The sequence below is a fragment of the Hypanus sabinus genome, chromosome 5 (assembly GCF_030144855.1).
Source record: "Hypanus sabinus isolate sHypSab1 chromosome 5, sHypSab1.hap1, whole genome shotgun sequence".
Taxonomy (NCBI): Eukaryota; Metazoa; Chordata; class Chondrichthyes; order Myliobatiformes; family Dasyatidae; genus Hypanus; species Hypanus sabinus.
Window position 1 is genome coordinate 180,783,443 of NC_082710.1, and position 25,084 is coordinate 180,808,526.

General features: G+C 47.2%; 1 protein-coding gene across 1 annotated transcript; it reads right to left on the reverse strand.

Moving 5' to 3' along the window:
- Window positions 1-9,373: 9,373 nt before the first annotated feature.
- On the reverse strand, window positions 9,374-20,169 carry LOC132394697 (nuclear factor 7, brain-like). The gene is made up of 7 exons (XM_059971079.1): window positions 19,762-20,169; window positions 19,591-19,686; window positions 19,066-19,169; window positions 18,865-18,994; window positions 18,137-18,159; window positions 17,922-18,040; window positions 9,374-10,005 (listed from the first exon to the last, which is right to left on the reverse strand). Exons 1-7 carry the CDS (start codon window positions 20,161-20,163, stop codon window positions 9,512-9,514), a joined length of 1,368 nt encoding a protein of 455 aa, XP_059827062.1. The 5' UTR covers window positions 20,164-20,169; the 3' UTR covers window positions 9,374-9,511.
- Window positions 20,170-25,084: the final 4,915 nt, after the last annotated feature.

The window sequence follows — 25,084 nt, forward strand, 5'->3', positions numbered from 1 at the left end:
AGGGGATGGGGGTGACTGGAAGAATCGGATCAGCCCATGATTGAATAGCAGAGCAGATTTGTTTGGCCGAATGGAAGAAGATACAGAAGTCGAAACTTCTGGTTCTATATCTTATGGTCTTAAACTGAATATGATTCAGTAGAGATGCCGGCTCCATTAGTCTTGTAAATTAGAGGAACGGCTCCTCATGTTCCACCAGGGTGGCCGGCAACCTGACGGCATCAACATCGATTTCTCAAACTTCTGGTAGTCGCTCCCTCTGTCACTTCTCCTGTTTAATCGTCTCTCTCCTCCTGATCCACCAGCCCCATCACCCTATTGTCACTGACACCTCTCACCTCCCAATTCCCAACACACTTCCACCCTCCCTCATCTACCTACCACCCCCTCACCTGCCCATTTCCCTCCACAGATGTTACCTGAAATGCTGGGAGACCCAGGTGCTTTGTGTGTTACCTTCACTACATGTCCTGTTTTCCCAAGATTCACCCTGACCTCCCTCTTCCAGTCAGCACCACCTCCACTTGCCCCAGTTACCCTGTCAGTCCCGGCGGACTTTAGCACCCGGGGGAGCCGTGGAGTTCAGGATCTGCCGCCCGCGGCTGCTGCTGAATCCGCAGTGTTTCTGTTCCGTTGACGGATGTGGTGAACGAGTTAAAATTAATGGTTCGATAATTTCCACATCGTGTTTGTTTCACTCTGCACATTTATATTTACATTGAATTACTCCTGACTCCGGTCCCGGACCCAGCCCGTTTACAGACCCGGAGCGGAACCGGAGCAGATTCTCAGCCACTGGTTTTTATAGATAGTCCAGAAGAAAGGATAAAGTTTCTCCGTGAATTTATTCCCAGTGAAGGTGTGGAAATGGGACTTGGTCTCTGCGTTGTAAAATGAAACTGTCCCAGACTCATAACTGAGATAAACTCCCACCCTCCCGGGGATGGGATCGGCAGGGAGACGGGATTCAGGGGAGGTGAGAATCCGCATCTCATCATTAATCCACCCGATGATCCAGAATCCGGTCTCCGGACTCAGTCTGACCCCTCCCTTCCTCTCCACAGACTCTGCGGCGACTCCCAGACCCCAGCACTGATTCCCCGTCACCTCCACCTCCCAGTAATGTCTCCCCGATGTGAATCCCTCCGATCCCAGCACACAAGCCCAGTTTGTGAACCTCTGCCCAGTGTCAGGGAGATTCCTCCGGGTCCCGGTCAATCTCACACTCTTCCGATCCTCAGACACCTCGAGCCACGGACTCGCCGTTTCCACATCCAGGGTGACAGGGACTGGGGGGAGAAGCAGAGAATTAGAGAGTCCCCGGGACCGGGGTGTGGCGGGGGGGAGACTCGGTCGGGTGGCCAACAAAATCTCCGGGTGCTCCCGATTCATCCCTCAGATTGGGGAGGAGTGGACAGCGAGGAAGACCATCATTACTTGCAGTGGGATCTGGGGCAGCTGGGAAAATGGGCTGAAAAGTGTCAGCTGGAATTTAATGCAGACAAGTGTGAGCTGTTGCTCTTCGGTAGGACCCCAGTGTCGGTCTTTCACAGTGAATGGTGAGGCACCGAGGACTCTGTTCTACAGCAGATCTGGGAACACAGGTCCAGAATACACCGAAAGTGGTGTTACAGGTAGATAGGGTCATAAAAAAAGCTTTTCTTTGGCCTTCAAAGTATTGAGTACAGGAGATGGATGTTATGTTGAAGTTGTACGAGATGTTGGTGAGCCCTAATTTGGGATATTGTGTACAGTTTTGGTAACAGGACTCCACCCAGACAACTCTGTATCCTATTCCAGATCGTACTGTATCCCATGTGATCTAACTCTCTGCTACCTTGTCAAATCCCTCGCTAAACTACTTTCATCAGCTGTAATTTATTTATTGAGATACAGCACGGAATAGGCCCTTCCGGCCCTTTGACCCCCACCACCCAGAAACCCCGATTTAATCCGAGCCTGACCATGGGACAAGTTACAATGATCCCCACCACCCAGAAACCCCTGATTTAATCCGAGCCTGACCATGGGACAAGTTACAATGACCCCCACCACCCAGCAACCCCTGATTTAATCCGAGACTGACCATGGGACAAGTTACAATGACCAATTAACCTGCCAACCGGTACGGGTTTGGACTGTGAAACCGGAGAACCCAGAGGAAATCCACACGGTCACATGAGAACGTACAAACTCCTTACAGGCAGTGACGGGACATGAACCCGGGTCACTGGTACTGTAAAGCGTTGTGCTAAACACTATGCTACCATACCGTCCATGCAGAAAACCAAGCTGGGTCTCCCTGATTAGTCCTCACCTTTCCAAATGAATGTAGATCCTGTCTCTCAGAATCCCCTCCATTAATGTACCCTCCTCTGACGTTAGGCTCACCGGTCTGTACTTCCCTGGCTTTTCCCAACAGCCGATCTTCTATAAATGTTCAACATTAGTCTCCCTCCAGTCTTCTGGCCCCTCACCCATAGCTATCGATGACACACAAATCTCCAAATTGGGCTCCACACTCGCCTCCTGAGCTTCCCACAATGTCCGGGGTTACACTTGATCAGGACCTGGGGATTTATCGACCTTTCTGCATTTTCGGACCTGCAGCACATTTGCTTCTGTAATGTGGTAGAAAATGAGATTGATCACCTTCTGTAACACGGGGGAATTGAGGGCCCTTTGGAGCTGACACGGGAGTTGAGGCCTGGGACAGATAAATGATGCAAGGGAGGTTTAGAAGAATACAGACCAAATGCAGGTAAATGGACTGGGAGGTGATCGAACAGAAATATATAAGGTTATGAGGGGTGTAGATTGAGCAGAGGAGAAGGGGAGTGATGAGACAGGACTCTGAAGTGACTGCAGACTGAAGATTGGTGAAAGATGTCAGGCACGATGCTCCAGGTAGCGGAAGGGTGGGGAGTGTGGACTGTGGAGTTGGGAGACAGTGGGAAGTGAATGACAGGTGGAGACCAACACAGTGAAAGTTTTGATCGCTAGTCGGAGCGGGGTTGCGGGGAAGGTTGGGAGATGGGAAGGTGGGAGACAGCTGTGGGAGGGTGAGAAACAGGAGCACAAGGGCCAACCTGTGCTGGAATCTGATCAGTAAAGGAGGTTCCACTCTATCCGCCCAAAGGGGAACTTCCCAGTGGCCAAACATTTTAATTCCCATTCCAAAATATCGGTCCATGGCCGCCTCTTGCGCCAAGATGAGGCCATCCTCAGGATGGAGGAGAACACCTTATATTCTGCCTGGGTAGCCTCTGACCTGATGGCATGAATATTGATTTCCTCTTCAGGTAAAATTTTTCTCATCCCCTCCTATTCCCAACTCTGGCCTGTAACCTCTTCTCAGCTCCCTGTCACTACTCCCTGGGTCTTCTCCTCCTTCCCTTTCTCTTATGGTCCACACTCCTCTCCGATCAGATTCTTTCTTCTCCAGCCCTTTAGCTTTCCCACCCCCTGGCTTCACCTATCACCTTCTAGCTAGCCTCTCTCCCCTCTCCCCACCCTTTTATTCTGGCATCTCCCCTCTTCAATTTTAGTCCTGAAGAAGGATCACAGCCCAAAACATCAACTGTTTATTCATTACAATAGATGCTGTCTGACCTGCTGAGTTCCTCCAGCATTTTGTGTTTGTTGATTTGGATTTTGAGCATCTGCAGACTTGTTCCTGTTTATGACAATGGGAACCATTAGGGTAGAGATAAATGGCAGATGGAACCGGAACCAGATGGGGGAGGGATGGAAAGCCTGTGGTGAACTGTGTGTGTACATGGAAACTGAAGGTGAAGGGGGATGAATATGTGTGATAAGGGTCTCCTTTCCCACAAACCCTCTCACCACAGCCCCTCATTAGGACAGAGGATGAGTTTGCAGAGACTCTGGCAGATATATTTGCTTCACATTTCCCCACAGGTGAGCTGCTGGAAGACTGGAGGGTGGCTCAGGTGCTGCCGTAAGAAGGGCTGGAAGGTCACACCAGGGAACCAGGGGAGTCCAGAACTAGAGGGCAGAGATTGAAGGTGAGGGGGTAAGTTTTTCAAGGGATTTGCAGGGCAAGACCTGGACAATATCTATTGAAAATAACCTATTAAAAAGAAAGGTTCTAGGTTCTTTTTCATATTAATGGCTCTGCAATTAGTTATCTCTGTAGAACCAATGTGGGATCCGTTCCTCAGACATCACTGCCTGACACTGTGTGGTGTGATTGTCACTTGTCACCTATCAGCCCAGGCCTGGATATTGTCCGGGTCTTGCTGCATTTGTGTTGTGGGCTGCTTCATTACCTGAGGGGTGGCAGATGGTGCTGAACATTGTGTCGTCATCAGTGACCATCCCGACCTCTGACCTTACGATGGATGGAAGGTCGTTGAGGAAGCAGCTGAGGGTGTTTGGGCCGAGGACTCTGTCCTGAGGAGTTCCTGCAGAGATGTCCTGTGGCTGAGATGGTCAGCTCCAAACACCACAACCATCTTCTTTGTGCCGGGGATGACACAAAGATTCCCAGTGATTCCCCCATTATTCCTTCACTTGCACTATTTATTTTATAATTCATAGTGATGTTATGTCTCTGCACTGCACTGCTGCTCAAAGCAACACATTTCACATCATATAAACAGAGATAATTGACCCGATTCTGATTTTGTTTCCGCAGATTAGTCAGGCTCAGTGATCTGTCTGATTCGACCTCTTCCAATCATGTGTGTAAACCCTCCCAACATCCCATAATTTCTCCGTTCATCCATCGGATCACCCCTCCCCACAAACACAACTCTTTCCCTCCACAACAGTGGGATTTGCAAATGTGTTGTTCTACTTGAGAGATACATTCAGACAGTTCCTTTTGATTTAGAGGTGATCTACTGTAAACAGAGTACAATTTGTCCATTCAATGATTGGAAATGATTTATTCCATGGACTTCTCTCGCAGAATCACCTACTGCAAGTTCTAATCTGTGATTAAGACAGGGCCAAATTATCACATCAGCGTAATGTTCCTTGAGAATTGTAGCAACACTAGATTTGACACCAAGCATTACACTCACCCCATCACTAGCAAATGCTACAGGGTTCTGTTTCAAGTGAGAGTCATCAAACCCATGGTTATTGAGACAGTTCAATAGTTTCAGCTTTCTGATCAGGCAGATCAATGAGATCTAAAAACAGAAAATGGGGATCACCTTCCTTATCACTTTCACATTTCAAATAAACTATTAGAACAGTCTCAATGCTCAGGCTTGCTGATTCATCAATGAGAACAGAAAATTTGTCATTTATCTGCTTGATATGCTGGCAAATTTTCTTTTTCATATTAATGTCTCTGCAATTAATTATCTCTGTAGCACCAATGTGGGAATGCAGTCTCATTCCAATGTCAATGCCATTTTTTACTGAAGCTCCAATAAGCCAAAGTGATCAGAGTATGGTCTGTCATTCTGAGCTAAATAATATGCAGAACGAAAAATTTCAGCCTCTTTCTTTCTGCTTTATTGTGCGAATGCTCGATTTGCTCTTACCGACCTTATGGCCCACTTCGGCAAGCGACATGTCAATTTAAAAAGATATCAGAGCCTGGACTGACACCAACTTACTGCCCTCTACTGTGCCTATTGTCTTCTTTATGATTTATTGTAATGCCTGCACTGTCTTGTGCACTTTATGCAGTCCTGGGTAGGTCTGTAGTCTAGTGTAGTTTTTGTGTTGTTTCATGCAGCACCATGGTCCTGAAAAAGTTGTCTCGTGTTTACTGTGTACTGTACCAGCAGTTACGGTCGAAATGACAATAAAAAGTGACTTGACTTGACTTGAAGCAGAAAATAACATGAATCTTAAAACAACACACACAAAATGCTGGTGGAACACAGCAAGCCAGGCAGCATCTATAGGAGAAACACTGTCGACGTTTCGACAGGACTAACTTTGTCAGGGTCTTAGCCCGAAACGTCGACAGTGTTTCTCCTATAGATGCTGCCTGGTCTGCTGTGTCCCACCAGCATTTTGTGTGTGTTGTTTGAATTTCCAGCATCTGCAGATTTCCTTGTGTTTGCTCAATGAATCTTAAATATAATTTTCCTCGTACCCGGTATGGCCAGCAGGTGGCGGAATTGCTCCAGTTATTCGCTCTCACTCTCTGCTTTCACCCTGTCGGGACAGAGTGTGTCAGCAGATGCCAAGTGCACACTCGCCGCTCCCCACTGTCCAGCAGGAGTTGTGGGGAATCACTCTGGTACACCTTCCCCCGCCCCCCCAATCCTTACCAGGGAGGGAGCATCACAGACTGAGGAGATCACAAGCGAAACCCTCTGGTTTCCTTGGCTGTGTGAGTCTCGGGAAGATACTGTCTGGTCTCGACAAATTTGTGAGGTTGAGACGGTTCTCCCACCCAGAACCCGGGTTTGTGTGGATGCTGTGTAATTTGCTACCCTGTTAGATATTAGTGTCACGGAGTAACCAACAGTACACTGCATTGGAATAAAGGAAATATATTGATGAATCTTAACTAAAGGGTTAATAAAGAAAAACAAAAAGAGAAGGGCCATTTTAATTAAACAGTTAAATGTTCACAAGTTGGAGCTCAACGTTTCACCATATTCACCGATCCTCAATCGGTCTCGGCACCGGACCATCGGATCACCGTCCCGCACCGGATCGAATCTCACGACCTGTTCTCTCCAGCAGCTTCTCTCTTCATCTACCGCCGAACAGAAGCCCCAAGCCCAACTTCAGTGTCCCTCACCAGAGAAACCTCCCCTAGTTCCACCATCCTGACTGGATGACACATTTATTCAGAAAGGTAGGCTTATTCAGAAAGTCAGAAGGCATGGGATCCGGGGAGGTTTGGCCAGGTGAATTCAGAATTGGCTTGGCTGCAGAAGAGTGTTGTGTTGGAGGGAGTACATTCAGATTGGAGGGTTGTGACTAGCGGTGTCCCACAAGGATCGGTTCTGGGACCTTACTTTTTGTGATTTTTTATTAACCACCTGGATGTGAGGGTAGAAGGGTGGGTTGGCAAGTTTGCAAACGACACAAAGGTTGGTGGTGTTGTAGATAGTGTAGACGATTGTCGAAGATTGCAGAGAGACATTGACAGGATGCAGAAGTGGGTTGAGAAGTGGCAGATGGAGTTCAACCTGGAGAAGTGTGAGGTGGTACACTTTGGAAGGACAAACTCCAAGGCAGAGTACACAGTAAATGGCAGAATACTTGATAGTGTGGAGGAGCAGAGGGATCTTGGGGTACATGTCCACAGATCCCTGAAAGTTGCCTCACAGGTAAATAGGGTAGTTAAGAAAGCTTACGGGGTGTTAGTTTTCATAAGTCGAGGGATAGATTTTAAGAGACGCGATGTAATGATGCAGCTCTATAAAACTCTAGTTAGGCCATACTTGGAGTACTGTGTCCAGTTCGGCTCACCTCACGATAGGAAGGATGTGGAAGCATTGGAAAGGGTACAGCGGAGATTTACCAGGATGCCATCTGGTTTCGAGAGTATGGATTATGATCAGAGATTAAGGGAGCTAGGGTTTTACTCTATGGAGAGAAGGAGAATGAGAGGAGACATGATAGAGTTGTACAAGATATAAAAGAGGAATAGACAGAGTGGACAGCCAGCACCTCTTCACCAGGGCACCACTGCTCAGTACAAGAGGACATGGCTTTAAGGTAAGGGGAGGGAGGTTCAAGGGGGATATTAGAGGAAGGTTTTTCACTCGGAGTGTGTTTGGTGCGTGGAATGCACTGCCTGAGTCAGTGGTGGAGGCAGATACCCTAGTGAAGTTTAAGAGACTACTAGACAGGGATATGGAGGAATTTAAGGTGGGGGGTTATATGGGAGGCGGGGTTTGAGTGTCGGCACAACATTGCGGGCCGAAGGGCCTGAAATGTGCTGTTCTATTCTATGTTCTCTATGTATCTGTGCAATGACTGCATGAAGAACTGTATTTGCTTCAGAGGAAAGAGACCTTCGAAGCAGCCCCCTAGACAGAGAGCTTAAGGAGGGTTCTCTCAGGTAACTTGCTTATAAAGTGTTAAAGTTACTTTCACCATAGTACGTGGTGTCTTTGCATCGGGTAGATTGAAAGAAATTTACAACAAAGTGGGCAGAACTTCAGGATTGAAGGAACTCCTTTTAGATCTGAGATGTGGAAAAATTACTTTAGTCAGAGGGTGGTAAATCTGTGGAATTGGTTGCCAAGTCAATGGGTGTATTTAAGGCAGAGATCGATAGGTTCTTGATCAGCCAGGGGATGAAAGGGTATTGGGAGAATGCAGGGGATGGGGATGACTGGAAGAATTGGATCAGCCCATGATTGAACGGCAGAGCAGAATTGATGGGCCGAATGGCCTACTTCTACTACATCTTATGCTCTTAAGCTGAATATCTGATTCAATGCAGAGATCCCGAAGCGAATTGTCTCGTAAATTAGAGGAATGGCACCTCATGTTCCACCAGGGTGACCGGCAACCTGACATCGATTTCTCAAACTTCTGGTCATCTCTCCCTCTGTCATTTTTCCTGTTTAATTGTCTCAATCGTCCTGATCCACCAGCCCATCACCCACACACTCCTCACCACCCTCTCCATCTGCCGGTCACCCACACACTCCTCCCCACCTCTCCATCTGCCCATCACCCACACACTCCTCCCCACCCTCTCCATCTGCCCATCACCCACACACTCCTCCCCCACCCTCTCCATCTGCCCCACCCACACACTCCTCCCCCACCCTCTCCATCTGCCCATCACCCACACACTCCTCCCCAACTCTCCATCTGCCCATCACCCACACACTCCTCCCCCACCCTCTCCATCTGCCCATCCCCCACACACTCCTCCCCACACTCTCCATCTGCCCATCCCCCACACACTCCTCCCCACCCTCTCCATCTTCCAATCACCCACACACTCCTCCCCCACCCTCTCCATCTGCCCATTCTCTACACACTCCTCCCCACCCTCTCCATCTGCCCATCACCCAGACACTACTCCCCACCCTCTCCATCTGCCCTCCCCCCACCATTTACTCCGGGGTCCACTTTCCACTCACCCTCTTCAGCCCTCTGTCACTGACACCTATCACCTCCCAGTTCTGACATATTTTCACCCCTCCCTCAGCTATTACCCCTCACCTGCCCATTTCCTTCCACAGATGTTGCCCGACACAGTGGGAGACCCAGACATGTCCCGTGTTACCTAGTTTCACCCTGACCTCCCTCTGCCAGTCAGCACCACCACCACTTGCCCCAGTAACCCTGTCAGTCCCGGTGGACTTTAGGACCCGGGGGAGCCGGGGAGCTCAGGACTCGCCGCCCGCGGCTGCTGCTGAATCCTCAGTGTTTCCGTTCCGTTGACGGATGCGGTGAACGAGTTAAAATTAATGGATCGATAATTCTCACATCGTGTTTATTTCACTCTCCGCACATTTATATTTACACTGACTGACTCCTGACACCGGTCCCGGGACCCGACCCGTTTACAGACCCGGAGCGGAACCGGAGCAGATTCTCAGCCACTCGTTTGCATCCCAAGGCCCGAAGTAAGGATAAAGTTTCTCTGTGAATTTATTCCCGGTGAAGGTGTGGAGATGGGACTTGGTCTCGGCGTTGTAAAATGAAACTGTATCGGACTGAGATAAACTCCCACCCTCCCGGGGATGGGACCGGCAGGGAGACGGGACACAGGGGAGGTGTAAACCCACATCTCGTCATTAAACCGCCCGATGGTCCAGAATCCGGTCTCCGGACTCGGGGTGACCCCTCTCTTCCTCTCCACAGACTCTGCGGCGACTCCCAGACACCAGCGCCGATTCCCCATCACCTCCACCTCCCAGTAATGTCTCCCCGATGTGAATCCCTCCGATCCCAGCACACAAGCCCAGTCTGTGAACCTCTTCCCGGTGTCAGGGAGATTCCTCCGGGTCCCGGTGTATCTCACACTCTTCCGATCCTCAGGCACCTCGAGCCGCGGATGCGCCATTTCCACATCCAGGGTGACAGAGACTGGGGGGAGAAGCAGAGAATTAGAGAGTACCCGGGGATCGGGGGGAGACTCGGACAGCGCGGCCCCGGGTCCGGGGGGAGAGGCCTCTCGGCCTCAGGCACAGTCGGGTGGGCGACAGGACCCTTTCCCGGGGTTTTACCCAAACACAGCGGACGGAAAATCAGCATCTTCCCGAGATTTTTCCTCGACATGGAGAGCGGATTTTTCCCGATCAACACACACAAAATTCTGGAGGATCTCAGCGGTCAAGCAGCGTGTGATAAGGGAGATGTCCAGTCGGTGTGTCAAGCCAAGACATTACCTCACGAATGGAAAGAAAGATGGGAGATAGCAGTGGAAACGGGTGTGAGGAAGGGGTGGAGCAACAACTGGATCCAGATGAGGATGGGGTGAGTAAACACTGGAGGCATTTAAAGAGGCAGAATTCATCCGTGCCGACCAACTGGCTTCAATGAACTAGTTACATTTACCTGTATTTGCCCATTATTCCTTTAAACCTTTCCCACCCACGTACTAGTCCAGGTGTATTTTAAATCATTGTAACTGTATCCACCTCTACATTTTCCTTTAGCAACCTCCTGAGCTCCAGGAAAAAGACCAAGAATATTCAGCCTCTCCTTATAACCCAAACCCTCCAGTCCCAGTAACATCCTTGTAAATCTGTTTTATACCCTCTCAGTTTAATGTCATCCTTCCTGTAGAAAGATAACCAGAACTGTACAGGGTGATCAAAATCATAAAGATTAGAAAATCTGCAGATGCTGGAAATCCAAAGCAACACACACAAAACCTTGGCCCAAATCATCAACTGTTTATTCATATCCATAGATGCTGCCTGATCTGCTGAGTTCCTCCAGCAGTTTGTGTGAGTTACTCTGCTCCAAATGTGGCCTTCCCAATGTCTTGTACACTCATAACGTGACGTCCCAGATCCTGTACTCAGTATTCTGACTGATGAAGACAATCACCTCCTGGTCTCTCTGTTCCACAACACTCTCCAGGGCCCCCGATTGCTGTGTAAATCCTGTCCTGGTTTACCTTCCAAAATGCAACACCCTCATCTCTCTGAATTAAAATCAATTTCCATCCAATGGCCCAGAGACCCAATTAATCAGGATCTCGTTGTAATCTTGGATAAACGATGAGCAAGAGGGTTATGTAATGGATAACACAATACTGTTGCCCTTTGGTAGGACCCCAGTGTCGGTCTTTCACAGTGAATGGTCGGGCACCGAGGACTCTGTTCTACAGCAGATCTGGGAACACAGGTCCAGAATACACCGAAAGTGGTGTTACAGGTAGACAGGGTCATAAAAAAGCTTTTCTTTGGCCTTCATAAATCAAAGTATTGAGTACAGGAGATGGATGTTATGTTGAAGTTGTATGAGATGTTGGTGAGGCCTAATTTTGAATATTGTGCGCAGGTTTGGTCAATGACCTACAGGAAAGATGTAAACAAGTTTAAAATTTTCATGGGGGGTGGTTGGGAGTGGACCCAAAAGCAAGACACAGGCACTGAACTACCAGGAATAGGACTGGGCATGAGAAGGAAGCAAGGGAAGTGAGGAAGAAAGGACGCTGGACATGACTCATGGACATGGACGAGACAAGGATTCCAGGCCTGGGCTAGGACTTGACGAGGATAGCGGAACCTGGACATGGAACTGGGAACTAGGAGCCTGGGCTTGGGCTTTGAGCCAGAGACTGGACAAGGACTCAGAACCTAGGTCTTGACTCGGGCTCGGAATCCAGAACCAGGTGAGGAAAAGACCTGGTAACAGGACGGGATGAGAGACTCCCGGACAGGACAAGGGAACTGCAGCACAGGACGAAAGAACCCCAGCACTGGGCTAGGCAAGGTACTCCTGTGCTGGGTGAGGCACATGGACATGACAAGAACACAGAGCCTTGGTCAAGGAAGGACAGGAACGCAGAACACAGAGCCTGGGTTGAGGGAGAACAGGAATGCAGAACACAGAGCCGGGACCCCTCCCTGGATACAGGACGTAAGGCCGGGGCTTTACACAGAACGCTGAACACAATGAGACAGTTCCCAACACTTTTGTCACATTGGCCTTCAGAAATCAAAGTATTGAGTACAGTTTTGGTCACCTACCTACAGGAAGGATGTAAACAAGTTTGAAAGAGTACAGAGAAAATTTCCAGGGATGTAGCTGGGACTGGAGGACCTGAGTCATAGGGAAAGATTGAATAGTTTAGGACTTTATTCCTGTAACATAGAAGACTGAGGGGAGATTTGATAGAGGTATACAAAATTATGAGGGGTATAGATAGGGTAAATGCAAGCAGGCTTTTTCCATGGAGGTTGGGTGGGATTACAACCAGAGGTCATGGGTTAACGGAGAAAGATGAAAAGTTTAAGGGGAAGATGAGGGGAAACTGTTTCATTCAGAGGGTTGTGAGAGTATGGAACGAGCTGCCAGCCCAAGTGGTGCATGCCAGCTCGATTTAAACATTTAAGTGAAGTTTGGATGGTACATGGACGGTCGGAGTTGGAGGACCATGGTCCCGGTGCAGGTCGATGGGAGCAGGTAGTTTAAATGCTGTGGTACAGTCCAGATGGGCTGAAGGGCCTGTGCTGTTTGTTTCTATCACTCTGTGAAGCTCGTACTAACACATAACGGTTTGTAGGTAAAATGGTCATTGTACATTGCCCCGTGATTAGGCTGGTTTTAAATAGTTGGGGTGCTGGGTGGAGCGGGTCATTGGTCTGGGACGGCCTGTTTCACACTGTCTCTAAATAAATAAATAACCTCTTCACTGTCCATGAAACCACCAATTTTAGAGTCCTTCACAAACCTACTAAACACGTCACCTACATTCTCCCCAAATCATTCATATGAATGATGAAAAACAGTGGACCCAGCACCGATCCCTGCAGAACAACCACTGGTCACAGGTCTCCACCCAGACAACTCTGTATCCTACCCCAGATCGTCAGAGGAAGTCAGAGATTGCATAGCATTAACAAAAAAGAAACTATGACAGAGCTAAGGTGAGTGGGAGGACCGATGATTGGGAAATCTTTTAAGGAACAACAGAACTTAACTAAAAAGGCGATACGGGGAGAAAAAATGAGGTACGAACGCAAGCGAGCCAGGAATATAAAGGAGGATAGCAAAAGCTTTTTTAGGGATGTGAAGACAAAGAAGATAGTTAAGAACAATGTTGGGCCTTTGAAGAATGAATTTGAAGATGATATTGTTATGGGAAACAGAGAAATGGCAGAAGAATTTAATAATTGCTTTAGATCTGTCTTCACTAGGGAAGACACAAGCAATCTCCCAGATGTATGGATGGGCCAAGGACATAGGGTAACAGAGGAAATGAAACAGATTGACATTAGGAAGGAAACGGTGATGAGTAGACTGATGGGATTGAAGCCTGACAAATCCCCAGGTCCAGTTGATCTGCATCCTAGGGTACTGAAGGAGGTGGCCCTGGAAATTGCGGATGCATTGGTAATCATTTTCCAATGTTCCTTAGATTCAGGATCAGTTCCTGAGGTTTGGAGAAAGACTAATGTTATCCCACTTTTTAAGAAAGGAGGGAGGGAGAAAACAGAGAACTATCGTCTGTCAGCCTAACATCAGTAGTGGGGAAGATGCTAGAGTCCATTATTAAAGATGAAATAGTGGCATATCTAGAGAGCAGTGATAGGATTGGGCCAAGCCAGCATGGATTTACCAATCATGCTTGACTAATCTATTGGAGTTTTTTGAGGATGTAACCAGGAAGTTAGACAAGGGAGATCCAGTGGATGTAGTGTACCTTGATTTTCAGAAGGCATTTGATAAGGTCCCACATAGGAGATTGGTGGGTAAAATCAGAGCTCATGGCATTGGGGGGAGGATATTGACATGGATAGAAAACTGGTTGGCAGATAGAAAGCAAAGGGTAGCCGTGAATGGGTGTTTCTCGGAATGGCAGGTGGTGACTAGTGGGGTGCCACAGGGCTCGGTATTGGGACCACAGCTGTTTACGAATTACATGAATGATTTAAATGAAGGCATTGAGAATAACATCAGCAAGTTTGCTGATGATACTAAGCTGGGTGACAGTGTGACATGTGATGAGAATGTTTGGAGAATTCAGGGTGACTTGGATAGGCTGTGAGTGGGCAGATACTTGGCAGATGACGTTTAATGTGAAGAAGTGTGAGGTTATCCACTTTGGGAGTAAGAACAGGAAGGCAGATTATAATCTGAATGGTGTAGAGTTAGGTAAGGGAGAAATACAAAGAGATCTAGGAGTCCTTGTTCATCAGTCACTGAAGGTGAATGAGCAAGTGCTGCAGGCAGTGAAGAAGGCTAATGAAATGTTGGCCTTCATTACAAAGGGAATTGAGTAAACAAGCATGGAAATCCTTTTGCATTTGTTCAGGGCCCTGGTGAGACCACACCTGGAGTATTGTGTACAGTTTTGGTCTTCAGGGTTAAGGAAGGACATCCTGGCTGTAGAGGAAGTGCAGAGTAGATTCACAAGGTTAATTCCTGGGATGTCCGGACTATCTTACGCAGAGAGGTTAGAGAGACTGGGCTTTTACATTCTGGAATTAAGGAGATTGAGAGGGGATCTGATTGCAACGTAAAAGATTATTAAGGGATTGGAAAAGATTGGACAAGAGGCAGGGAATATGTTCCAGATGCTGGGAGAGTCCAGTAACAGAGGGCATGGTTTGAGAATAAGGGGTAGGTCATTTAGGACAGAGTTAAGGAAAAACATCTTCTCCCAGAGAGTTGTGGGGGTCTGGAATGCACTGCCTCGGAAGGCAGTAGAGGCCAATTCTCTAGATGCTTTCAAGAAGGAGCTAGATAGGTATCTTATGGATAGGGGAATCAAGGGATATGGGGACAAGGCAGGAACCGGGTATTGATAGTAGATGATCAGCCATGATCTCAAAATGGCGGTGCAGGCTCGAAGGGCCGAATGGTCTACTTCTGCACCTATTGTCTATTGTCTATTTTGTAAGTAACACTATTCTCTGCATTTCTGGTTAGATGCTAACTGCATTTCATTTGGCTTTGTACTTGGCACAACGACAATAAAGTTGAATCTAATCTAATCTCTCCTATAGGTAGGTGACCAAAACTGATGTTAGGCCTCAGCAACATCTTAAACAACTTCAGCTTCTAAATGGGTCAGACATTTTAACCATATAACAATCACAGCACGGAAACAGGCCATCTAGGCCCTCCTAGTCCTATTTTACTGTATCCCATGTCATCTACCTCTCTGCTACCTTGTCAAATCCCTCGCTAAACTCGATGGAGACAACATCTACTGCTCTTTCATCAGCTGTAATTTATTTATTGAGATACAGCACGGAATAGGCCCATCCGGCCCTTTAACCCCCACCACCCAGCAACCCCTGATTTAATCCGAGCCTGACCATGGGACAACTTACAATGACCCCCACCACCCAGAAACCCGATTTAATCCGAGCCTGACCATGGGACAAGTTACAATGACCCCCAGCACCCAGCAACCCCTGATTTAATCCGAGTCTGACCATGGGACAAGTTACAATAACCCCCACCACACAGCAACCCCTGATTTAATCCGAGCCTGACCATGGGACAAGTTACAATGACCAATTAACCTGCCAACCGTATGGGTTTGGACTGTGAAACCGGAGAACCCAGAGGAAATCCACACGGTCACGGGGAGAACGTACAAAATCCTCACAGGCAGTGACGGGACATGAACCCGGGTCACTGGTACTGTAAAGCGTTGTGCTAACCACTATGCTACCGTTCCGTCCATGCAAAAAACCATGCTGGGTCTCCCTGCTTAGTCCTCGCCTTTCCAAATGAATGTAGATGCTGTCTCTCTGAATTTGCTCCATTAATGTACCCTCCTCTGACGTTAGGCTCACCGGTCTGTACTTCCAGGGCTTTTCCCTACAGTCGATCTTCAATAAATGTTCAAAATTAGTCTCCCTGCAGTCTTCTGGCCCATCACCTGTAGTTATCGATGACACACATATCTCCAAAAGGGCCTCTCAATTTCTTCCTGAGCTTCTCACAATTTCCTGGGACACACTTGATCAGGACCTGGGGATTTATCGACCCTTCTGCATTTTAGGACCTGCAGCACATTTGCTTCTGTAATGTGGTAGAAAATGAGGTCGATCATCTTCTGTAATACGGGGGAATTGAGGGCCCTGTGGAACTGGCACCAAAGAGGAGCTGAGTCCTGGGACTGAGAAATGATGACAGGGAGGTTTAGAAGGATACAGACCAAATGCAGGTAAATGGACTGGGAGGTGATCTAACAGAGATATATAGGGTTATGAGGGGTTAGATTGAGCAGAGGAGAAGGGGACTGATGAGACAGGAGTCTGAAGTGACTGTGGACTGAAGATTGGTGAAAGATGGCAGGCACGATGCTCCAGGTAGCGGAAGGGTGGGGAGTGTGGACTGTGGAGATGGGAGACACTGGGAAGTGAATGACAGGTGGAGAGCAACACAGTGAAAGTTTTGATCGCTAGTCGGAGCGGGGTTGCGGGGAAGTTTGGGAGATGGGAAGGTGGGAGACAGCTGTGGGAGGGTGAGAAACAGGAGCACAAGGGCCAACCTGTGCTGGAATCTGATCAGTAAAGGAGGTTCCACACTATCCGCCCAAAGGGGAACTTCCCAGTGGCCAAACATTTTAATTCCCATTCCAAAATATTGGTCCATGGCCGCCTCTTGCGCCAAGATGAGGCCATCCTCAGGATGGAGGAGAACACCTTATATTCTGCCTGGGTAGCCTCTGACCTGATGGCATGAATATTGATTTCCTCTTCAGGTAAAATTTTTCTCATCCCCTCCCCTCTCCTTCTATTCCCCACTCTGGCCTTTAACCTCTTCTCACCTTCCTATCACTACTCCCCGGGTCCCCTCCTCCTTCCCTTTCTCTTATGGTCCACTCTCCTCTCCGATCAGATTCTTTCTTCTCCAGCCCTTTAGCTTTCCCACCTATCACCTTCTCGCTAGCCTCTCTCCCCACTCCCCACTTTTTATTCTGGCATCTCCCCTTTTCAATTTTAGTCCTGAAGAAGGATCTCAGCCCAAAACATCAATTTTTATTCATTACAACAGATGCCGTCTGACCTGCTGAGTTCCTCCAGCATTTTGTGTGTGTTGATTTGGATTTTCAGCATCTGCAGACATTTTTCTGTTTATGACAATGGGAACCATTAGGGGAGAGATGAATGGCAGATGGAACCAGGACCAGATGGGGGAGGGGTGGAAAACCTGTGGTGAACTGTGTGTGTAGATGGAATATGGGTGACACGTGTGAATTGTTCAAATAGAAGCCATTCACTGTGTCTGAAGAGAATAGTTTCCAGGTTACTGAGGGGACTAACAATGTGCAATGTTGAGGCTCTGACTACAATCTGCTGAACCTTCTTGTGAATGTGTGTGAGGGAGATTTGCCAGACCGGTCATGCTGTGTCCACCAGTGTAAATGCTGGTTGGTGTGTCTGGGCTCAGTCTCAATGTGGTGGTTTGATCACAGCAGTGAGACTGGCGAGTCCAGCAGGGGGCAGAGCTGAGTCAATCAGACTGCGGTCATGGACAGGTCAGACAGGGGGAGGGGCTCGAAGGACTGGTGTATTATTCTGACAATCCCTGTCACCACAGTGATACCAGATTTTATACTCTTTAATGTCATTAATGGAATATTAATTCCAGAGCTACCATGTCAGGTTTCAAACCCGAGCATTGGCTTGTTTGCCCAGTGCAAATGGGAACAGGATGCAGTGATTCACCTAACAGAACAGAGAATTGTTTGTATATTGTCCCTGGTTTGGTGTGTTCAAGGGTCTGACATCTCCAGCTGACCGTGTGGCAGTGATGCCTCCCGGCAGGTGGGGTTGGTGCCGGAATGAATCTGTATGTTTTACCTCGTTTAATGCCGTCAAACGGTTCTCCCAATGCTATGTCGAACAAATAGGGGTGATAGAATTTTTCAACCAGTAGGGCACCGTCTGTCACTGACAATGTCTTGTCATTATCACCAGTCCTGTAAATATCATACAGCTGGTTATAAACTGATCGTCAGTGATATTTGAACTGATTTACAAATCCATACAGAGTTTCAGTAAAGACCATGTCCTACCTCCTCTTCCGACGAGCTTCCTCCTGAAATAAATAAAACACAGATCTCAATTGACTGAGACTGACCATCAGCATCCGACCAGCAGGAATCTGAGACAAGTTATTACAAGTTGCTGAAAATTCCCACTTAACTCTCTCCCACTGAAACGAATGGAGAAAGAGGGGAATGACGGGAGAAAGCACAAGGAATGTTTATGAAATTTATACCAAAACTGAGAGGATGGAACTTGCAGGACAGACTGGACAGGTTGTGTATTTTTATCTGGATATGATGTCAAGGAGGATCAGATGGAGGAATTTATACCTCCGAATGGATTTGATGGGATGGGAGTGGAGAAAATATTTCTCCTTGTCTGAGACCAATAGCCAAAGATAAAGCATCAAATGGTTGTTAATAAATCCCACAAGAAATGAGGTGAAAAGAATATCAGAAACACACTCACAGCCTGTGACTGTAACTCGGTGTTACTCTAAGTATTGGGGATATTATACGTGGGAATCACAGAAACGACCACCAGCTCAGTGTTCTGATCAGAGTAACTCATTCCCGAGAAGGTTGCAGACTGTCCTGTGATGTACAGATGTACTAGGAGGCGGTTTGGGACAACAACAATTCTGAACAGTCAGGATGTCCACATGGTGGAAATCAGTTTCCAACTACAGTATTTGAGATAAAATGCATCATTTTGTGACTGGGCACTTTTACAGAAACAAATTGAAATCGCTCACCATGAGGAATGTGATATTTTCCTGTTGATCCATTCGTTCCTGTAACTTTGTGATTTCCTCCTGGATGGAATTTAAATTCTTTTGAATCTCTCGAAGATTTTTCTCCATTGGATTCAGAATCCTCTCCTCTGTGATTTCCTCCTGGATAGAATTTAATTTCTTTTGAATCTCTCGAAGATTTTTCTCCATTGGATTCAGAATCCACTCCTCAGATCTCGGAGTGCACGCTGCTCTTTCTCAGTGAGAACCCGGCGCAGCTCAGCAAAATGGGATGTGATCTGGGACTGAAGGCTGTGTGTCTGTTCCTGTCAAATGAAAGGAGAGGCTAGTTTACTATTTGAGGCTATTTTTTGTATTTCCTTCTGACATGGAAGGTAACCATTCAGCCCAGTAATGTCTCTGCTGGTTCTCAGAACAATCCTCTCCATCACATTCCCCCACGTCTCCCTGAAACATATACTCAGTCTCTGACCCACTAAGCCCGACCAACAGACTAAACAGACCACCCAACGTCACAAGATTAATTACAGTCGTCAATTTACCGTTTAACCATGCAATGTCGGCTAAAGGAAGGTACTGGATATGGGGAGAACATGCAAACTCCACGCAGACAGCTCCAGGGGTCAGGATCGATCCCAGGTTAGTGGAGCTGCGATACTCTGCTATTCTGCATTGAATGGAACAAAACTACACAGCGAATTTGTAAATTCTGCTCAGGAGCCTCACCCGAACTCCAGAAATCTTCTCTTTCTGTTGTTGCTCCATTTCCTCGAAGTCCGATTTCTTTTTAGTGAGAGAGTCTAAGGAAGATTTAACCCGACCCTGGGAATCAGAGAGTAAAGACATCAGACATTATGCAACTAAGTAAACAGCTGATCAAAACCTGGTTAGTTTTACCTTGTAGATTTCAGCGGCTTCGTTAACCAGCATGAAGTTGTGAGACTTGTGTTCCCGCGCAGTCGCACAGATCAGGCAGATCAGTGTCTTGTCCGTTTCACAAAATAGCTTCAGGTCTTCCCCATGTTTCTCGCAGTGAAGTTTACTTTCCTTCTCTTTCGGATTCAGGTTTAGTTTTCGAGCTTTCTCAGACAGATTTGCTAATGCCCTGAGGGTGCGGTCTGCAATCTCCTCTCTGCATTCCAGGCAGGGGTTTCTCTTCTCCCTTTCCCAACACTGTGTGATACAGGAGCGGCAGAAGTAGTGACCACACTCCAGTATAACCGGGTCGGTGAAGAAATCCAGGCAGATGGGACAAATTACCTCCTTGGTTAAACTCTCGACCTGTCCTTTCGAAGCCATGTTAACTCCCGGTACTTCCTGGTTCAAGGTCCATTCACTTTCGGGGAGCTGCTGAACGCCTGCGGTACCGCGGCTGTCCACTAGGGGCGCTGCAGTCCCGGGAATGACTGTTCCTTTTCAGTGAGCAGGAATCGTGTTCATTTCCACAGCAGCGATCAGAAACACATTAAACAAGTCTACCATAGATAAAGCCGCAGAGAAGAGCATGGTTCATTCTACGGCAGAACTGAAGGGGCAAGTCCTGAAAAGAGAGACACAGGGGACTGTAAATGCAAGAGTCTGGAAGGAACTAAGCGAGTCAGACAGCATTTGTGGAGCAAAATAGAGAGAAGATATTCCGGGTTGAGACAGTCCAGACGAAGGTTCTCTACGCGAAATGTCAATTGCCCATTTCTCTCCACAGATGCTGCCTGACCCTCGGTGTTCCTCCAAAGGCACGATTTGTTTAGCTGGAGGACTAAAGAGAGACTGAGGTGTAAAAACAGTAAAAAATGTAAATTTACAGCAACTATTAAATCAGTTAATGGTATGGAACATCGGATGTGGAGGGAGTCTGCTGTGAGGAGACTGATGCTGTGGCGATGACAAAGATGTGGCTGCAGGAATCACCACAGGACTGGACATTGTACGTCACAGTGTGGAAAACATTCAACTCTTGATTTCCATTTCCCTGTTTGACTTCACCACATACGGCCCGGCTACAAAGGTCCGGTCTCACTTGTTCTGAACAGGGTCCACGTGTGGAAATGATTTCCTCCGCCTGTCTTCTAAACCCCGTCAGCCCCGGAGAGCAGGGGCACTGGGCTGGAATCTCCACTCACAAACACAAGCGATTCTGCAGATGCTGGAAGTCCAGAGCAACACACACAATATCCTGGAGGAACTCAGCCGGTCAGGCAGCATATGGAGAGGAATAAACAGCGCTGAAGGGTCTCGGTCTGAAACGACGACTGTTATCCTCTCCACAGCTGCTGCCTGACCCCCTGAGTTCCTCCAGTATTTTGAGTGTGTTGCTCTGCAACCTCCACCTCGCTGAGTCTGACAGTCTTCATCAGGCAGCGTCCACAACAGCAGCTCGAGGGACAGAGGGACAGGGGGTTGGGTGTGGGTGTGGGGACCAGTCTCCCACTTAAACACGGTTCAGATGGAACAGCACAGAAAGAACCTGCCAGACAGCAGTGGTGGGTTTCGTGAGCAAGTCAGTTTATTCAGACCCGGTTACAGTGGACATCAGGGAATACTTGGAAGATCAAAGATCTCCAGATACTCAGGCCACAGGACTTCTCTGCAGGAACTCCTCAGGACAGTGTCCTCAGCCCAAATACCCTCAGCTGCTTCATCAACGAGGTTCTGTCCATCGTAAGGTCAGAGGTCAAAGATATCTCCAACATACTCAAAGATACTCCACTGAGTATCGTACGGATTCCTGTTATACAATGGTGACATGTGGATTTCACAAAAAATTATCAGAAACCTGATGGCATGAACATTGACATCTCTAACTTCTGTTAATGCCCCTCCTCCCCTTCTTATCCCATCCCTGATTTATTCATTTTCCCCTCCCCTCATTTTTCTCTATCTCTGACCATCACACTTCCTGTTATCCACCTCCCTCTGGTGCTCCCCTCCCCCTTTCTTGCTCCCGAGGCCTCCCGTCCCATGATCCTTTCCACTCTCCAGCTCTGTATCACTTTCGCCAATCACCTTTCCAGCTCTTAGCTGCACCCCACCCCCTCTAGTCTTCTCCTATCATTTCATATTTCCCCCTACCCCCACTAATTTCAAGTCTCTTACTATCTTTCCTTGCAGTTAATCCTGACAAAGGGTCTCGGCCTGGAACGTCGACAGTATTTCTCCTGTAGATGCTGCCTGGCCTGCTGTGTTCCACCAGCATTTTGTGTGTGTTGTTTCAGAGTAGGAGACCAGTCTCCCACTTAAATACGGTTCAGATGGAACAGCACAGAAAGAACCTGCCAGACAGCAGTGGTGAGTTTCGGGAACAAGGCAGTTTATTCAGACCCGGTTACAGTGAACATCGGGGAACACTTCGAGTGTGATCTCAAAGATACTCCACTGAGTCAATGATCTTACGGGTTCCTGTTATACAATGGTGACATGTGGATTTCACAAAAAATCAGCAGAAACCTGCATTTCTCTGTAGTATTTGACCTTTGATTATTTCTATGTGGTGTCTCTCTATCTCACTGACAGTCATTTCCCAATGCTCTCTGTAATTCATTGTCTTCATTTCTGACCCTGTTTTCCTGCCGTGACTCTCCTTATCTGATGATAAACTCTCCTGCCGTGGTCTGCAATCCGACCTCCACCTGTTTACCTTTGATCAAGTGAGCTTCACCTTGCTGACTGAACACGTCCCCAGTCTAATCACTGACCTGACTGTCATATCGACACCTCTCAGTCACCTTCTCCCTTGGTCTAACCACTATAATTTCCCAAACAGTAAGGCAGCTAGTTTGAATATTTTATCAGCTCTCACAATTCTGATGATTCTCAGAGGTCCCTTCCTCAGACATCACTGCCTGACACCAGAAGGTCGTTGAGGAAGCAGCTGAGGGTGTTTGGGCTGAGGACACTGTCCTGAGGAGTTGCTGCAGAGATGTCCTGTGGCTGAGATGATCGGCTACATCCTGGAGACTGAGGCCGAGCATCAGACCTCGATCGCCTTTATACTGGGGTCTGTGGGAGGAGCCACAGGAGCAGTCAGAAGGGGGCGTGTCCAGACAGGCACACGTAGTTCACCACATTTGTGCCGGGGATGACACAGAGATTCCCACTGATTCCCTCATTATTCCTTCACTTGCACTATTTATTTTATAATTCATACTGATGTTATGTCTCTGCACTGCACTGGTGCTCAAAACAACACATTTCACATCATATAAACAGAGATAATTAACCCGATTTTGATTCTGTTTCCGCAGATTAGTCAGACCTGTCTGATCCGAACTCTTCATATCATGTGTGTAAACCCTCCCAACATCCCATAATTTCTCCGTTCATCCATCAGATCACCCCTCCCCCCACACACAACTGTAAACACAATTACTTCCCTCCACAACAGTGAGATCTTACAGAAGGCAGGCCGGGGGTCCTGCAGGTTGCAATATTAAACCAGTTAACCATATAACAATTACAGCACGCAAAAAGGCCATCTCGGCCCTTCTAGTCCGTGCTGACGCTTACACTCACCTAGTCCCACTGGCCCGCACTCTGCCCATAACCTTCCATTCCTTTCCTGTCCATATTCCTATCCAATTTTACTTTAAATGACAATACCGAACCTGCATTTACCACTTCTACTGGAAGCTCGTTCCACACAGCGACCACTCTCTGAGTAAAGAAATTCCCCCTTGTGCTACCCTTAAACTTTTGCCTCCTAATTCTCAACTCATGTCCTCTTGTTTGAAACTCCCCTACTCTCAATGGAAAAAGCCTATCCACATCAACTCGATCTATCCCCCTCATTATTTTAAATACCTCTATCAAGTTCCCCTTCGACCTTCTACGCTCCAAAGAATAAAGACCTAACTTGTTCAGCATTTCCCTGTAACTAAGGTGCTGAAACCCAGGTAACATTTTAGTAAATCATCTCTGTACTCTCTCTATTTTGTTAATATCTTTCCTATAAGTTGCTGATCAGAACTGTACACTATACTTCAAATTCGGCCTTATCAATGCCTTGTAAAGTTTTAACATTACATACCAGCTCTTGTACTCAATGCTTTGATTTATAAAGGCCAGCATACCAAAAGCTTTCTTCACCACCCTATCCACATGAGATTCCACCTTCAGGGAACTATGCACCATTATTACTAGATCACTCTGTTCTACTGCATTTTTTTCAATGCCCTACCATTTACCATGTATGTCCTATTTGGATTATTCCTACCAAAATGTAGCACCTCACATTTATCAGCATTAAACTCCATCTGCCAACGTTCAGCCCATTCTTCTAACTGGCATAAATCTCCCTGCAAGCTTTGAAAACCTACTTCATTATCCACTACGCCACCTAACTTAGTATTATCTGCATACTTACTAATCCAATTTACCACCCCATCATCCAGATCATTAATGTATATGACAAACAACATTAGACCCAATACAGATCCCTGAGGCACACCACTAGTCACTGGCCTCCAACCTGACAGTTATCCACCACTACTCACTGGCATCTCCCATCCAGCCACTGTTGAATCCATTTTACTACTTCAATATTAATACCTAACAATTGAACCTTCCTTATTAACCTTCCGTGTGGAACCTTGTCAAAGGCTTTACTGAAGTCCATATAGACAACATCCACTGCCTTACCCTCGTCAACTTACCTCATAACCTCTTCAAAATTTCAATAAGATTTGTCAAACATGACCTTCCACGCACAAATCCATCATGATTGTTCCTTATCAGACCTTGTCTATTCAGATAATTATATATACCATCTCTAAGAATACTTTCCATTAATTTACCCACCACTGACGTCAAACGCACAGGCCTGTAATTGCTAGATTTACTCTTAGAACCCTTTTTAAACAATGGAACCGCATGAGCAATATGCCAATCCTCCAGCACCATCCCCGTTTCTAATGACATTTGAAATATTTCTGTCAGAGCCCCTGCTATTTCCACACCAACTTCCCTCAAGGTCCTAAGGAAGATCCTGTCAGGACCCGGAGATTTATCCGCTTTTATTTTCCTTAAAAGTGCCAGTAATTCCTCCTCTTTAATCTTCATAGTTTCCATAACTTCCCTACTTGTTTCCCTTACCTTACACAATTCAATATCCTTCTCTTTAGTGAATACTGAAGAAAAGAAACTGTTCAAAATCTCCCCACCTCTTTCGGCTCCACACATAACTATCCACTCTGATTCTCTAAGGGAGCTATGTTATCTCTCACTG

What these genes read in the sequence shown, in the direction of transcription:
- LOC132394697 (XM_059971079.1), bottom strand. Translation starts at nt 20,163, where the DNA reads ATGGCTTCGAAAGGACAGGTCGAGAGTTTAACCAAGGAGGTAATTTGT. An exon ending in AAGCCGCTGAAATCTACAAG is followed by an intron (nt 19,687 to 19,761) that starts GTAAAACTAACC and finishes TCTGATTCCCAG; the next exon opens with GGTCGGGTTAAATCTTCCTT. An exon ending in AGAAGATTTCTGGAGTTCGG is followed by an intron (nt 19,170 to 19,590) that starts GTGAGGCTCCTG and finishes TTCATTTGACAG; the next exon opens with GAACAGACACACAGCCTTCA.